This window comes from Mustelus asterias, chromosome 22 (assembly GCF_964213995.1).
Source record: "Mustelus asterias chromosome 22, sMusAst1.hap1.1, whole genome shotgun sequence".
NCBI lineage: Eukaryota > Metazoa > Chordata > Chondrichthyes > Carcharhiniformes > Triakidae > Mustelus > Mustelus asterias.
Genome location: NC_135822.1, coordinates 72,053,550 through 72,070,435, shown reverse-complemented (window position 1 = coordinate 72,070,435; position 16,886 = coordinate 72,053,550). Strand labels below are relative to the sequence as shown.

General features: G+C 47.7%; 1 protein-coding gene across 1 annotated transcript in view; it reads right to left on the bottom strand.

The window, feature by feature from the left end:
- The window catches only part of bin3 (bridging integrator 3), a 161,574-nt gene that overhangs the window by 133,946 nt on the left and 10,742 nt on the right, over positions 1-16,886 (bottom strand). Inside the window, exon 2 of the mRNA XM_078239644.1 lies at positions 3,276-3,324. Within this exon, the coding sequence (XP_078095770.1) occupies positions 3,276-3,324 (49 nt within the window). The remainder of the gene's footprint in view (positions 1-3,275; positions 3,325-16,886) is intronic.

Here is a 16,886-nt window from a genome sequence, read left to right as displayed (position 1 = left end):
CACCCTGAGCAGACGACTACAAAGGGCACCTTTGTCCCAGTGGCCCACAGTACAGTCACCAACCTCCTGCTGCCTCCTTATATCTACAGGGCTTCTCCCCTACCATCCGATGCCTTCTTCTGCTCAGAGCCTCTCTCTCTGCTCCTCTCTTGTTTTAAAAGTGGACCTCTCTCTGCCTCTTCCCCCGGGACGCTGCTCTCACACGTTGCCCCATTTCTGGGTCACATGGTGACATGGTTTAAAAAAAAAGGTGGCATGGACAAGTTGGGCCGAAGGGCCTGTTTCCATGCTGTAAACCTCTAGGACTCTGTGGTCAGGATCTTTTGCGCAGGGAATTTTCTTTTTACGTAGGTGCATTGGGCCTGTGTTCCTGATCCAAAGAACTTTAAACCACCGGATTGCACATGCGTCGCCTGCTCCTGGTCCACCTGTAAAATCCCCAAAGCCTGGCAGGACTGGCATTCCTAGTCCCACTCAACCTGAAGGTAAGTCTGAGTCCTGTAATGCCCAACAAGCAGATATTCTCCTGATCCCAAGTCAGCTGCTGAGGAATTGACGTGGACTCGAATATCTCTCTGTAGAATAGCTTCCATGGGTTTTACCCATGTCTGCTTCCCACCGACCAATCCGGGGTCCCAGCAGTCTCACTTTATAAGTGCTCAAAATACTTAATTAAACAATGCCCTTCACCTGTATATCTTAACAATACCATTAACAATGGGAACATCTTCTCCACTTCCACCATAGAATCCTTACAGTGCAGGAGGAGGCCACTCAGCCATTCGAATCGACACTGACTCTTCAACAGGGCATCTTACCCAGGCCCGCCCCACCCCCATAACCCCACACATTTACCGCTAAGCTACACATCTTTGGACACTAAGGGGCAATTTATCATGGCCAATCCACCTAACCCACACATCTTTGGAGTGTGGAAGGAAACCAGAGCACCCGGAGGAAACCCACGCAGACACGGGGAGAACTTGCAGATTCCATACAGACAGTGACCCAAGGCCGGGAATCGAACCCGGGTCCCTGGAGCACACCACCAAAGTGTCCACAAACTGTTTCTTTAGATTTAACCAGCCAGCCTTTCCCAAGACTACTGAAACTCACAACTGATGTACCAAAGAAACAGATTGACCTGGACACGTGCACAGTGCCATCTCCACCAAAACCGAAACAACCCAGTGTTACTCTGTGTCGGACAAGTTCATGCATGAGAATGATTTTATCACCAGAACTGATATATCGTTCAACAGAAGATGTCATCAGTGAACACGTACAAGATCCTTTAAAAATTATTTCGATAATTCGGAAGAACATCTGGGATTTTGAACTATATTGCTCCCAAGTATTCCATTAAATATGACTTTTATAACTTGAGGTGCACTTTAATTTTTAACACTCTTAATTGTATCTCAGTAACTGCAGGGTCACCGTGCCACCCATCCTAACAAACCCTTTGGTAATTCTGAAAACCTCCATTCAGATGATCCCTCAGCTTTCCCATTTCTACAGAAAAGATTCTCAGCCTATCTAGTCTGAACTGACACATAAAATTGGTTCTAATATCATCCTTAAATCAATTTAGCACCTTGTGTGGTCCTCCTTGTAAGATAGAGACCAGAGCACTCTAAATGTGATCTATCCCAGGTTCCATCCACATTCTACCTAACTGCCCTAATTTTTAATCTCTCCTTCTGGTCATGAACGCTGGTTCTCAGTTTCCATGTTTGGTGGCCTTGTTAAAGGGCACGGCAACTGGTTGTCACTTTAATGGTGAATTGCCAAACAGGTCAAAGAGGAAGCTCGCGCAGCTATCCAACGCACATGCAAACAGCCCTCAAAACTAAAACAACATTCGACAGTGAAAGAGATTCCTTTCGGTTCAGCTGCAGTGGGGCTGGACTGCCCTGAACCTCACACGACCCGGAGAATTCTGGAGTGCGGCCAAGGTCGCAAGGTTAACACGAAGAGACAAGGGGTCAGAGAAAGACAATGAAGGTGCAGAAGGAGCCTTGATCGTCTTTCCAGCATCAGTATTAATGCCCTGGCGTAAATCCAAACTGGCAGAGTTTCGACTTTGCAAATTCGGACAGCAAATGCCAACCGAATTTTCGCAAAAATAAGGAGAGTTAAGGAGCAACTTGGCAGGCTTTGAATTTGATGCTCATTGTTACTGGAGCACACAATGCATTATTCTGCCGTCAGGGTCCAGTTGTGCGCCCGGAGGGCATAAAGTCTAATTGTTAAATTATCACAACCACAGGTCAGAATTTAATCCTGTTTGATGAAGGAACAATGCTTACAAGTTTCAGGCTTCAGGCCAGAAGCACCCAGCAATTCAATGACTGAGTGACTTGTCTGAGATTTGGACAAGGGCCACTGGACCTAACAGGCTGGAATTTGACAGCACGTTCCAAGGCCTTCTCTGCACAGCAAGTTGCTGTTGTCCAGATATCGCAATGTCCTCCACAAGCCTTCTGGAGGACAGGGAAACCTACTGCGTGTCTCTCGTCGAACCAATCACTGAAGAGTCAGTGTCTGAATTAGAAGAAGCTGAAATGTTACAATTAAAAGTCAAACCAGGAAGTGAAGATGAAAAGAATGACTGGATTAAAATAGGGAGAAAGGGAGACACAGGGATAGTTAAAAATAAGACAAACTTACCAATGAACAAACTCAAACTGTGTGCAGCAAGTTTAAGATGTTAGTGACGTACTTTTCCACCATTATGTCACGGTGATGCTACCTTCTCTCACCTCAGGGAGGAGATGGTCACAAAGGTTTACAGTATGGAAACTGGCCCTTCGGCCCAACTTGTCCATGCCGCCCCTTTATATTTTTAAAACACTTAAGCTAATCCCAATTGCCCGCATTTGGCCCATATCCCTCTATACCCATTTTACCCATGTAACTGTCTAAATGCTTTTTAAAAGAAAAAATTGTACCCGATGTCTGTCTCAACATCAACTTCTCGATTTCTAAATTTAACTTGTGTGTGTGTGTGAGTTTGCCAGACGTCACACAGATAATCCCGCAAAGTATTATTTGCCCCTCTGTTATTTTTACAGCACACTCCAGCCTAATCTATTTATTCCCGTAGATTTTGGAGGGCAATAATTTCATTTCCGTGTCGCTACCTCCTTAACTCATGACTCAACATATTTAACACGCGTGTCCAAACTGAACGAGTTAATCATCAGTCCGAAAGCAGCGGCCACCCATTTGTGAACATGAAGCATTTTTCCACTTTGAAATCTTGTACTTACAGTCTTGGGTACAATCTGTTTCTTGGGCTGACCGATCTTGAAAGGAATCCTGGAAAACAAATTCAACATTTTACCATTCCACCACTCCCATCTCCTCAGAACCCCTGTGGCACAGTGGTTAGCCCTGTTGCTTCACAGCACCAGGGAGCTGGGTTCGATTCCTGGCTTGGGTCACTGTCTGTGTGGAGTTTGCACGTTCTCCCCGTGTCTGCGTGGGTTTCCTCCGGGTGCTCCGGTTTCCTCCCACATTCTGAAAGACGTGCTGTTTGGTGCATTGACCTGAACAGGAGCTGGAGTGTGGCGACTTGGGGATGTTCACAGTAATTTCATTGCAGTGTGAATGTAAGCCTTACTTGTGACTAATAAATAAACTGACAGTGACTGTGGCAAAGTGCTGAGCGAACACAACAGCCAGCTTCGTTAAGGTACTGCTTGCACACACTAGATGTCTCCCCATACTGTGGCAAAAGCTAATTACTGGGGACAGAACACACAAAAACACTGAGTATTTCCAGAATCCACTTTGTTCAAAAGCACACTGGCCAGAGACTCCACTGTTCACTGATTACAAACACACTAATTAAATGAGAGAGATCAGTGTGATGCTTGAAGGCATTGGTTGGAAGGTGAGGTGAGCTAGCTTTGTAAACACTGGGAATCAAGGTGTTCAGGGCAAGGGGCGTACAGCAGAGATGAGGCAAAGGATGAGCCACTGAAGCACCAAGAAGCCTTCAGGATCACCAGGTCTGCTGCTGCTGCTCCTTTTTAACTTTCTTCTCACAAGCCTCAGACTGCTGAAGGATGATAAACTGGTGTATACCTTCTCATTTGATTTGTCACATGTATTGGTATACAGTGAAAAGTATTGTTTCTTGCGCACTATACAGACAGAGCATACCATTCATAGAGAAGGAAAGGAGAGGGTGCAGAATGTAGTGTTACAGTCATAGCTAGGGTATAGAGAAAAATCAACTTAATGCAAGGTAAGTCCACTCAAAAGGCAGCAGGGAAGAAGCTGTTCTTGAGTCGGTTGGCACGTGACCTCAGACTTTTGTTATCTTTTTCCCAGGGTATGTGGACTGCACGGTGGCACAGTGGTTAGCACTGCTACCTCACAGCGCCAAAAACCCAGGTTTGATTCCCGGCGTGGGTCATTGTCTGTGCGGAGTCTGTACTTTCTCCCTGTGTCGGCGTGGGTTTCCTCCCACAGTCCGAAAGATAAGCTGGTTAGGTGCATTGGCCGTGCTAAATTCTCCTCAGTGTAACCAAACAGGCACCAGGGTGTGGCGGTTAGGGGATTTTCACAGTAACTTCATTGCAGTGTTAATGTAAGCCTTACTTGTGACACTAATAAACAAACTTTAAAAACTTTTTAAAAAAACTTTAACATTCAACTTTAAAACTTTAATTATGCTGGCTGCTTTTCCGAGGCAGCAGGAAGTATAGACAGTGTTAATGGATAGCAGGCTGGTTTGCGTGATGGATTGGGCGACATTCACGACCTTTTGTAGTTTCTTGCGGTCTTGGGCAGAGCAGGAGCCATACCAAGCTGTGATACACCCAGAAAGAATGCTTTCTATGGTGCTTCTGGAAAGGTTGGTGAGAGTCGTAGCTGACATGCCAAATTTCCTTAGTCTTCTGAGAAAGTAGAGGCTTTGGTGGGCTTTCTTAACTATCGTGTCGGCATGGGGGGACCAGGACAGGTTGTTGTTGATCTAAAAACTTTAAGCTCTCAACCATTTCTACTTCATCCCCATTGATGTAGACAGGGGCATGTTCTCCACTGCGCTTCCTGAAGTCGGTGACAATCTCCTTCATTTTGTTGACATTGAGGGAGAGATTATTGTTGCTACACCAGTTCACCAGGTTCTCTATCTCATTCCTGTACTCTGTCTTGTCATTGTTTGAGATCCGACCCACTGCGGTGGTGTCGTCAGCAAACTTGAAAATCGAATTGGAGGGGAATTTGGGCGCACAGTCATAGGTGTATAAGGAGTATAGTAGAGGGCTGAGAACACAGCCTTGTGAGGCATCGGTGTTGAGGATGATCGTGGAGGTGTTGTTGCCTATCCTTACTGATTGTGGTCTGTGAGTTAGGAAGTTCAGGATCCAGTCACAGAGGGAGGAGCCGAGACCCAGGCCACAGAGTTTGGAGATGAGTTTCGTCAGAATAATTGTTGAGCTGTAGTCGATAAATAGGAGTCTGACAAAGGTGTCTTTGTTATCTAGGTGTTCCAGGGTTGAGTGCACGGCCAGGGAGATGGTGTCTGCTGTGGACCTGTTGCGGCAGTAGGCAAACTGGGAGGCCAGAATCGATTCATTTTTTGACTAACCTTTCCAAGCGCTTTATAATGGTGGATGACAGAGCCACCGGGACAATAGTCATTAAGGCATGCTGCTTGGCTTTTCTTTGGTACCGGGATGATGGTCATCTTGTTGAAGCAGATAGGCACCTCAGATTGTTGTAAAGAGAAGTTGAAGATGTCTGCGAATACCCCACCAACTGGTCCGCGCAGGATCCGAGTGCTCGTCCGGGTACCACAGATTCCCAGAGTTAGGAGTTCCTGCCCATTGTAAATACGTCAGATTGCAGGCTGGAGAGTTTGAACAGGAGCAGAAAGGCAGACGCAGGGCACCAGCACACATGTCTCCCAATGAAAATCTCTTGCTTTTAGTTAAGAACATTCACTTTCTGTACGGATTCTGAGATAGCCAGACTCGCTCTCACCATTTCCTCACTTTCTCTCACCTCACCAGGATGGAAGGAGGGAGAAAGAATAGACCCTCGCAACATCACACAGCCCAGCTGCTTGAAGACCTAAACGTGCCAGTGCCTGTTTCAAGAGCATGCCAGGGATGTACTGCAGGCGCCAGGAGTCAGTCAAATGCACTTTTGCACCATCATTCATTACCCGAGAACAACAACTTCCCTGAAGCTTCTCCAAGCCGTGGCTAAGTCACTGAACCGGTGTGTGTAGGGAAAATCATTGCAAAGTGTTGGTATAGCCTTGCGCAGTGCATCTTTCCATTCCCCTCTTGCTCTTCACTATCTAAGTGGCACAGTGGTTAGCACTGCTGCCTCACAGCGCCAGGGACCCGGGTTCGATTCCGGCCTCGGGTCACTGTCTGTGTGGAGTTTGCACGTTCTCCCCGTGTCTGCGTGGGTTTCCGCCAGGTGCTCCAATTTCCTCCCACAGATGTGCGTGTTAGGTGGATTAGCCGTGGGAAATGTGTGGGGTGACTGGGATATGGTGGAGGAGTGGGTCCAGGTAGAGTCCTCTCCCGGGGTGTTGGCGCAAATGCGATGGGCTCTGCACTGGAGAGTTGCTAAAGCGCGACACCGCGACAGGGAAGAAGATACAAGTAGTATTTATAAAATGGTTACAGCACAGGAGGCCATTCAGCCAGCTGCGTCCATGCCAGCTTATTGCATTGGTGAAGTTACAGTACTTTTCCAAGTTTTGGATGAACATTCGCAATGAATGCAGATGAAACAAAGTTTAATCAGTGTCTCTGATTTGTCAATGAGCCAATTCTCAAAATGTGCTGCGATTATGAGAATTTTAAACAACTCTTCAAGTTGGTCCATTATTTTTGCCTAGCTCATAACTGATAAAAATTTCACTCACATTCGGAACTGCTTAACATTTTGTGAAATTTGATCTTTTGCGACTCGTTACTGATGATTTGGGAGGCAGACAATTCACACTGTATCCTCAGGAGCCCCGATTAAACATTTCCACCTGCAGACCCAGTACAGAAGCATTGGTTCGTGCTCAAAGTGCAAGCTGAAATTCACCCACGATAACTGACTGGAACAAGCCATGGACAAGTGACCTCAGGCAGCGACTGCTCCCGTCCAGGCACCAAAGGTTTCCCTCGTCATTCTGATTACAGAATTAGGTCAAATTGCGACAGAACATCAGCAGAGTGACTGCGAGATAGCTCAGCTGTTCTCCAGGAAGAACAAAGAGGAAGGCATGAGCGAGTTACGAGAGACCAGAGGGCTGGCTTCAACTCGTTTCACTGACTAGCGCGTGGCAAATACACATGAACAGTGCTGTATCACGCCCCCACAGAGGGAGGCAATTCAGCCCATCGAGGCCATGCAAGCTCTTTGTGGAGGGTTAAAGCATTGGAAGCGTGGTTTTATCGGCCAGTAAAATAAGTTGAGTGGCAGCTGGAGTAACAGCTGGCTGTTCCTGAATGGTGATCAGATGAAAATCCAAGCCCCACCGACCAATGCTTCTGTCACAAGAGACGGTTTTAGTTTTCCTTTGGTCAGAGAAAGATAAAGCTCAGCCTGCCATGTCTGAATGCTGAAGGGCTGAAGAATTCAGCAGGTGGGCTAATCTCTGATGGCTTTGACTTTCAGCCATGACTCTAACATCAAGCCTGTCAAAACACCTCCACCCAACCCATTATTAGGCTGCTGTTCTGCTTTCAAACGCAGGTGGATCTCCTTCCAGCATTTTCTCTTTCTTACTGCTCCTGATCCTCCCCCCCCCCCCCACACACCCACATTGGCTGTGGCTGCCTGGCTCCCCCTCTCCCCCCGCCCCCCCCCCCCCTCCCCCAGCCACAGGGAATGGAAGGTTAAAGCGAGGGGCTTCTGTTAAACTGGCAGTCAGCAGGGTCTGTTCTCCCACAGGCTCTTAATGTCACAGAGTCACAGAGGTTTACAGCATGGAAACAGATCCTTCGGCCCAACTTGTCCATGCCGCCCTTTTTTTTTAAACCCCGAAGCTAGTCCCAATCGCCCGCATTTGGCCCATATCCCTCTATACCCATCTTACCCATGTAACTGTCTAAACGCTTTTTAAAAAACAAAATTGTACCCGCCTCTACTACTACCTCTGGCAGCTCGTTCCAGACACTCACCACCCTCTGTGTGAAAAAATTGCCCCTCTGGACACTTTTGTATCTCTCACCTCAAAACTATGCCCTCTAGTTTTAGACTCCCCTACCTTTGGGAAAAGATATTGACTATCTAGCTGATCTATCCCCCTCATTATTTTATGGACCTTTATAAGATCACCCCTCAGCCTCCTACGCTCCAGCGAAAAAAGTCCCAGTCTATCCAGCCTCTCCTTATAACTCAAACCATCAAGTCCTGGTAGCATCCTAGTAAATATTTTCTGCACTCTTTCGAGTTTAATAATATCCTTTCTATAATAGGGTGACCAGAACTGTACACAGTATTCCAAGTGTGGCCTTACCAATGTCTTGTACAACTTCAACAAGACGTCCCAACTCCTGTATTCAATGTTCTGACCATGAAACCAAGCATGCCGAATGCCTTCTTCACCATTCTGTCCACCTGTGACTCCACTTTCAAGGAGCTATGAACCTGTACCCCGAGATCTCTTTGTTCTGTAACTCTCCCCAACGCCCTACCATTAAAAAGGGCAGCACGGTAGCACAGTGGTTAGCACTGCTGCTTCACAGCTCCAAGGTCCCGGGTTCGATTCCCGGCTCGGGTCACTGTCTGTGTGGAGTTTGCACATTCTCCTCGTGTCTGCGTGGGTTTCCTCCGGGTGCTCCGGTTTCCTCCCACAGTCCAAAGATGTGCGGGTTAGGTTGATTGGCCAGGTTAAAAATTGCCCCTTAGAGTCCTGAGATGCGTAGGTTAGAGGGATTAGTGGGTAAATATGTGGGGCTAAAGCCTGGGTGGGATTGTGGTCGGTGCAGACTCGATGGGCCGAATGGCCTCCTTCTGCACTGTCGGGTTTCTATGATTTCTATGATTAAATGAGTAAGTCTACCTGTGCAATAACTCTGACCAGGAAAGGCATCGCCACAGGGTTCTGGAATAATGCTCAATGGTGGAACAGAAAGCTCCACTTCACCATCTTCACGATGGCGTCTGGTTTAACGACACAACAAAAGCAATGGCGAGATTACCAAACTGACAGGGAGCGAGAGAGAGGAGTAACAACTGGAAACGGGAAACCGAAGGGAGAGAAACCAGCCTCTTTTATTCATTCAACCGTGGGACATGGGTGCCGCTGGCTGGCCAGCATTTAGAATCATAGAATCCTACAATGCAGAAGGAGGCCATTCGGCCGATTGAGCCTGCACCGATCAGAATCTCACCCAGGCCCTATCCCCTGGCACTAAGGGGAAATTTAGCATGGCCAATCCACCAAAGAGGGTTAAAGCATTGGGAGTGTGGTTGTATCAGCCAGTAAGATAAGTTGAGTGGCCCATCTTTGTTGCCCATCCCTAGTTACCCTTGGAGGGCAGTTGAGAGTCAACCACATTGCTGTGACTCTGGAGCCATATGTAGGCCAGACCAGGTAAGGATGGCAGATTTCCTTCCCGAAAGAAGCATTAGTGAACCAGATGGGTTTTTCCAACAATCGATGATGGTTTCATGGTCATCGGTAGATTCTTAATTCCAGATATTTTTTACGGAATTCAAATTCCACCTCCTGCGGGATTCGAACCCGGGTCCCCAGATTAGTTGAGTTTCTGGATTAAAGTTTATTTATTAGTCACAAGTAAGGCTTATATTAACACTGCAATGAAATTCCTCTAGTCGCCACACTCCGGCGCCTGTTCGGGTCAATGCACTTAACCAGCACGTCTTTCAGAACGTGGGAGGAAACCGGAGCACCCGGAGGAAACCCACACAGACATGGGGGGAATGTGCAGACTCCACACAGACAGTGACCCAAGCAGGGAATCGAACCCGGGTCTCTGGCTCTGTGAGGCAGCGCTGTGATGACACCCTGAAGGGTCATCAGAACCGGAGTGAAGTTAAAAATTAAAGAGGTCAAATTGGGGATGGTGGAAAAAGGCCCGAAGGGAAAGTGGGTGACAGGTCAGAGACATGAAATAGCAAGAGAGTGAGGCAGGGCAGAGAAAAGATCAAGCAAACTAACAAAAGATCTGTCTCGAGGAGGTGTGATTGGCAGAATACGGAGCAGGAGATTAAGACTGGTATGTGGAAAGAAAGAGGGAGCAGTGATTAGAGGTTAAATTATTCAATTCAACGTTGAGTCCAGAAGGCTGTATGTAAAGTTCCACACTGCTGAAACATTCCCTTTGTGTACCTCTCCACAGAGGCTGCTTAACCTGTTGAGCATTTCCTGGTTTGAGTGCATTTTTCTTGAACCGTGCCAAGCCACCTCATCATTTCACTGCCAGCGAGATGGCGGATCCCAAACGATCATTACCCCTGCAGGTAAATCCCCTGGAACTGCTGGCATGCTTTAAACTGCGGCTGCCGTGGACATTCTAGTTCAAGTACGCAGCGTAGAAGTGAGAGCCCCGCTGCAAACACGGTCCCCTCTGTGCCCACAGGCTGCGGCGCAACTCCCATTTTTAATCCCACATTTAATCCCGCACTTTAGCCTGTTCTCGAGGGGAACTGCAAATCACCGGCAAAAAAAACTTTACCCTCTGCTGAATGAAAAAATGGTCTCTGACACAAGTGCCAGCTATAGCAAATGGTCGCACCGTACCGAGGGCCAGGTCAGCTCAGCTGGCTTGGGATGTAGTGTAGAATAATGCTGGCAGCCCAAATTCAGTCCCTGCGATGACTGAGATAGTTAATGCCTCTTCCAGTGGCCCCACTGTTATATTATCTCATCGTGGAGCCACGGTGAACAATGCTCAATGAGACAGTGAGGATACCACAAGGAGAGAGGGAAGAAACATCAAAACTAAAAGCAGGAGGAGGCCATTCGGCCCTTCGAGCCTGCTCCTAGTCATTCATTTTGATCATGTCTAATCATCAATCCTGATCCGTCTTTCCCCCCCATATCCCTCGATCCCTTTAGCCCCAAGAGCTATATCTAATTTTTTCTTGAAATCTCACAATGTTTTGGCCTCAACGACACTCTGTGGGAGTGAATTCTACACATTCACCACCCTCTGGGTGAAGAAATTTCTCACCTCAGTTCTAAAAGGTTTATCCTCAAACTATGACCCCTAGTTCTAGACTCCCCCACCATTGCGAACATTCTTTCTGAATCTACCCTGTCTACCCGTTAGAATTTTCTCTGAGATCCCCTCTCATTCTTCTAAACTCCAGTGAATATAATCCCAACCAATTTAGTCTCTCCTCATATGACAGACCTGCCATCCCAGGAATCAGCCTGGTAAACCTTCGCTGTACTCCCTCTATAGCAAGGACATCCTTCCTCAGATAAGGACACCAGAAGAGCACACAATACTCCAGGTTGGCCTCACCAACGAGTGAGAGAGAGATGTGAAGCTGGAATGAACGACACAGCATTGACAAGGATGAGGCGGGGGGAGAAGGTGGGGGGAAAAGAGAGAAGAGGACTTTCAATTATGCTGTCAATTTTACAATCTCAAACACCTTTACCGATAATCAGTTTATTTATTAGTATCGCAAGTAGGCTTACATTAACACTGCAATGAAGTTACTGTGAAAGTCCCGTAGTCACCACACTCCGGCCCCAGTTCGGGTGACACTGAGGGAGAATTTAGCACGGCCAATGCACCTAACCAGCACATCTTTCAGGCTGTGGGAGGAAACCAGAGCACCCAGAGGAAACCCATGCAGACACGGGGAGAACATGCAGACTCCACACAGACAGTGACCCAAGCCGGGAATGGAACCCAGGTCCCTGGCGCTGTGAGGCAGCAGTGCTAACCACTGTGTCACCGTGCCACCTCAGGGATTTTTCAGTGTTGTTGCTGGTTTAATGTATTAAAACACAGCAGCCAATCTCTGTGCAGCAAGCTCCCTCACAACAGAAATGTGAAAATGACCAGAGAATGTGTTGTTGTGATGTTGATTGATGGATAAATATTGGCCAGGACACCAGGGAGAACGCTCCTGTTTCTCTTCAAAGCGGTGGCCTTGGGATATTGTTTCACGTCTAACCCACAGGGTCTCAGTTTAACATCACATCCAACAGGGAACAGTTACAAGCCCCGTGTTACAACTAAAGGAACAGTGACAGAGCAACTTTGAAGAGGGAAAACCCTCAGCGCAGGTTCAAACCAACGATCACCACCCATGGTCTTCATCACTGGCCCCGCAGGAACACAAGAAATTAATGTTGTGATTCTCCCTTTCCCCTTGGCTCCCTGGAACCTGTCTCTGAATTTGGGCGGGGGAAGGGGGGGGGGGGGGGGGGGGGAAACAAGAGAACAGCTCCAAGACGTAAGCGACCCTGAAGAGAGAGCATCATTATTGTGGAAGCTTGCAGGACAGCTGGAGTCTAGTTCAAACGGCAGGCCAGATTCTCATAAATGCTGACCCCAGCAGTGATTATACACTCGAGATCACAGGGCAACATGTGAATGACGGCATGTTTCGAATTCCGATTAATATGGAATAAAGTACTCTTTCACCACATTACAACAGGCATTATGAACACTGGGCATTTGTATGCACTGTGCTGCTATTAAAATGAACAGAGCCTGCCAGCCATTCAGACTTTTATCAAGGGCAATTGTACAGACTTGCAGCAAGCAACCTGCAATGCCAGGGGCTGCGTTCAGATGTAAATAAGGTCACGTTAACACAAGTGCTGACACAAAGTAAGAAATTAGATGTCAAAGAATACGAAGTGCGCGTGAAACATTCCAAATACCTCGGCATGGCCTTGGCATTCAGAGTTGAAGAAGTGAATTAATAGCGGATTGCTTTTATCTGCGAATTGACAGTGCCACTGGAACGGTTGTCAGCACCGACTGCAGCGTGGCTGGTGGCTCCAACACTGCGGCAGCCTCTCCAAGAGCCACGTGCGCCTGCCTCACCCTCTGTTCCTCTCGAGCTTCCACACTGCCAGTCACCTGGGCTATTCAACATCCAGACATTGTCCTTGCTCTGCGGAAAACTATTGTGACAGCTCGCAGCATCATAGAACATAGAACAGTACAGCACAGAACAGGCCCTTCGGCCCACGATGTTGTGCCGAGCTTTATCTGAAACCAAGATCAAGCTATCCCACTCCCTATCATCCTGGTGTGCTCCATGTGCCTATCCAATAACCGCTTAAATGTTTCTAAAGTGTCTGACTCCACTATCACTGCAGGCAGTCCATTCCACACCCCAACCACTCTCTGCGTAAAGAACCTACCTCTGATATCCGTCCTGTATCTCCCACCACGAACCCTATAGTTATGCCCCCTTGTAATAGCTCCATCCACCCGAGGAAATAGTCTTTGAACGTTCACTCTATCTATCCCCTTCATCATTTTATACACCTCTATTAAGTCTCCCCTCAGCCTCCTCCGCTCCAGAGAGAACAGCCCTAGCTCCCTCAACCTTTCCTCATATGACCTACCCTCCAAACCAGGCAGCATCCTGGTAAATCTCCTCTGCACTCCTTCCAGCGCTTCCACATCCTTCCTATAGTGAGGTGACCAGAACTGCACACAATATTCCAAATGTGGTCTCACCAAGGTCCTGTACAGTTGCAGCATAACCCCACGGCTCTTAAACTCCAACCCCCTGTTAATAAAAGCTAACACACTATAGGCCTTCTTCACAGCTCTATCCACTTGAGTGGCAACCTTTAGAGGTCTGTGGACATGGACCCCAAGATCTCTCCTTTCCTCCACAGTCTTCAGAACCCTACCTTTGACCCTGTAATCCACATTTAAATTAGTCCTACCAAAATGAATCACCTCACATTTATCAGGGTTAAACTCCATTTGCCATTTTTCAGCCCAGCTTTGCATCCTATCTATGTCTCTTTGCAGCCTACAACAGCCCTCCACCTCATCCACTACTCCACCAATCTTGGTGTCATCAGCAAATTTACTGATCCACCCTTCAGCCCCCTCCTCTAAGTCATTAATAAAAATCACAAAGAGCAGAGGACCAAGCACTGATCCCTGCGGCACACCGCTAGCAACCTGCCTCCAATCCGAAAATTTTCCATCGACCACCACCCTCTGTCTTCGGTCAGACAGCCAGTTGCCTATCCAATCGGCCAACTTTCCCTCTATCCCACACCTCCTCACTTTCATCATAAGCCGACCATGGGGGACCTTATCAAACGCCTTACTAAAATCCATGTATGTGACATCAACTGCCCTACCTTCATCAACACACTTAGTTACCTCCTCAAAAAATTCTATCAAATTTGTGAGGCACGACTTGCCCTTCATGAATCCGTGCTGACTATCTCGGATTAATCCGCATCTTTCTAAATGGTCGTAAATCCCATCCCTAAGGACCCTTTCCATCAATTTACCAACCACCGAAGTAAGACTAACCGGTCTATAATTACCAGGGTCATTTCTATTCCCTTTCTTAAACAGAGGAACAACATTCGCCATTCTCCAGTCCTCTGGCACCATCCCCGTGGACAGCGAGGACCCAAAGATCAACGCCAAAGGCTCTGCAATCTCATCCCTTGCCTCCCAAAGAATCCTAGGATACATTTCATCAGGCCCAGGGGACTTATCGACCTTCAGTTTATTCAAAACTGCCAAGACATCCTCCCTCCGAACATCTATTTCCTCCAGCCTATTAGCCTGTAACACCTTCTCTTCCTCAAAAACATGGCCCCTCTCCTTGGTGAACACTGAAGAAAAGTATTCATTCATCACCTTGCCTATTTCTACTGACTCCATACACAAGTTCCCACTACTGTCCTTGACCGGCCCTAACCTCACCCTGGTCATTCTTTTATTCCTCACATAAGAGTAAAAAGCCTTGGGGTTTTCCTTGATCCGACCCGCCAAGGACTTCTCATGTCCCCTCCTAGCTCTCCTAAGCCCCTTTTTCAGCTCATTCCTTGCTAACTTGTAACCCTCAATCGAGCCATCTGAACCTTGTTTCCTCATCCCTACATAAGCTTCCCTCTTCCTTTTCACAAGACATTCCACCTCTTTTGTGAACCATGGTTCCCTCACTCGGCCATTTCCTCCCTGCCTGACAGGAACATACCTATCAAGGACATCCAGTATTTGTTCCTTGAAAAAATTCCACTTTTCATTAGTTCCTTTCTCTGACAGTTTCTGTTCCCAACTTATGCCCCCTAATTCTTGCCTAATCGCATCATAATTACCCCTCCCCCAATTGTAAACCTTGCCCTGCCGTACGGCCCTATCCCTCTCCATTGCAATAACAAAAGACACCGAATTGTGGTCACTATCTCCAAATTGCTCTCCCACAACCAAATCTAACACTTGGCCCGGTTCATTTCCCAGTACCAAATCCAATGTGGCCTCACCTCTAGTCGGCCCATCCACATATTGTGTCAGGAAACCCTCCCGCACACACTGCACAAAAACTGCCCCATCCAAACTATTTGACCTACAAAGGTTCCAATCAATATTTGGAAAGTTAAAGTCCCCCATGACAACTACCCTGTGACCCCCACACATATCCATAATCTGCTTAGCAATTTCTTCCTCCACATCTCTATTACTATTTGGGGGCCTATAGTAAACTCCTAGCAACGTGACCGCTCCTTTCCTATTTCTAACTTCAGCCCATATTACCTCAGTGTGCAGATCCCCCACGAAGTGCCTTTCCGCAGCCGTTAAACTATCCTTGATTAACAATGCCACTCCTCCACCTCTTTTACCAGCTTCCCTACACTTAGTGAAACATCTATACCCCGGAACGTCCAACAACCATTCCTGTCCTTGTTCTACCCACGTCTCCGTAATGGCCACAACATCGTAGTCCCAAGTACCAATCCACGCCCCAAGTTCATCTACCTTGTTCCGGATGCTCCTTGCATTGAAGTAGACACACTTCAACCCACCTTCCTGTCTACCAGTACCCACCCTTGACCCTGATATCAAACAGCGAGAAGCTGCTCTGCATAGCAGGTTTGCGGCTGTGATATTTCTCTCGGGAAGACAGCAACCAGGGTTAACCTAATCACGCAGAGAACACTGAGCGAACATCCATAACAGAATCCCTACAGTGCAGGAGACCATTCAGCCTATCCAGTCTCCAGCAGAGTAAGTAGTCTCACAACACCAGGTTAAAGTCCAACAGGTTTATCTGGTCCACGAGCTTTCAGAGCGCTGCTCCTTCATCAGGTGAAGGGGCAACACTCTGAAAGCTCGTGCTACCAAATAAACCTGTTGGACTTTAACCTGGTGTTGTGAGACTACTTACTGTGCCCACCCCAGTCCAACGCCGACATCTCCACATCATCGTCTCCAGCAGAGCATTTTACCCAGGCCTACCCTCTGCCCTGTCCCAGTCACCCCTCACATTTCCCATGCGAACCCACCTAACCCGCACATTCTGGGACACGGAGGGACAATTTTGCTAATCCACCTAACCTGCACATCTTTGGAGTGTGGGAGGAAACTGGAGCACCCGGAGGAAACCCACGCAGACACAGGGAGAATGTGTAAACTCCCCACAGACTGTGACCCGAGGCCAGAATCGAACCCAAGTCCCTGACGCTGTGAGGCAGCAGTGCTAACCACTGTGCCGCCAGCAACAATTATGAGGCACGGCCACCTGGGTTCCCCTCCCTCAACCCCTCCACCTCATTCTGAAAAGAACCTCCTTAAAAACCACCAGCAAGTTTCTGGTTTCCCCCTCCCCTCGGCTCAATCCCCTCAATTCTATCTGGGGTCCACAGTGAGACACATCCCCCATTTAACGGAATAAGAACACAGAGTTGTTATTCATGTCCGTGG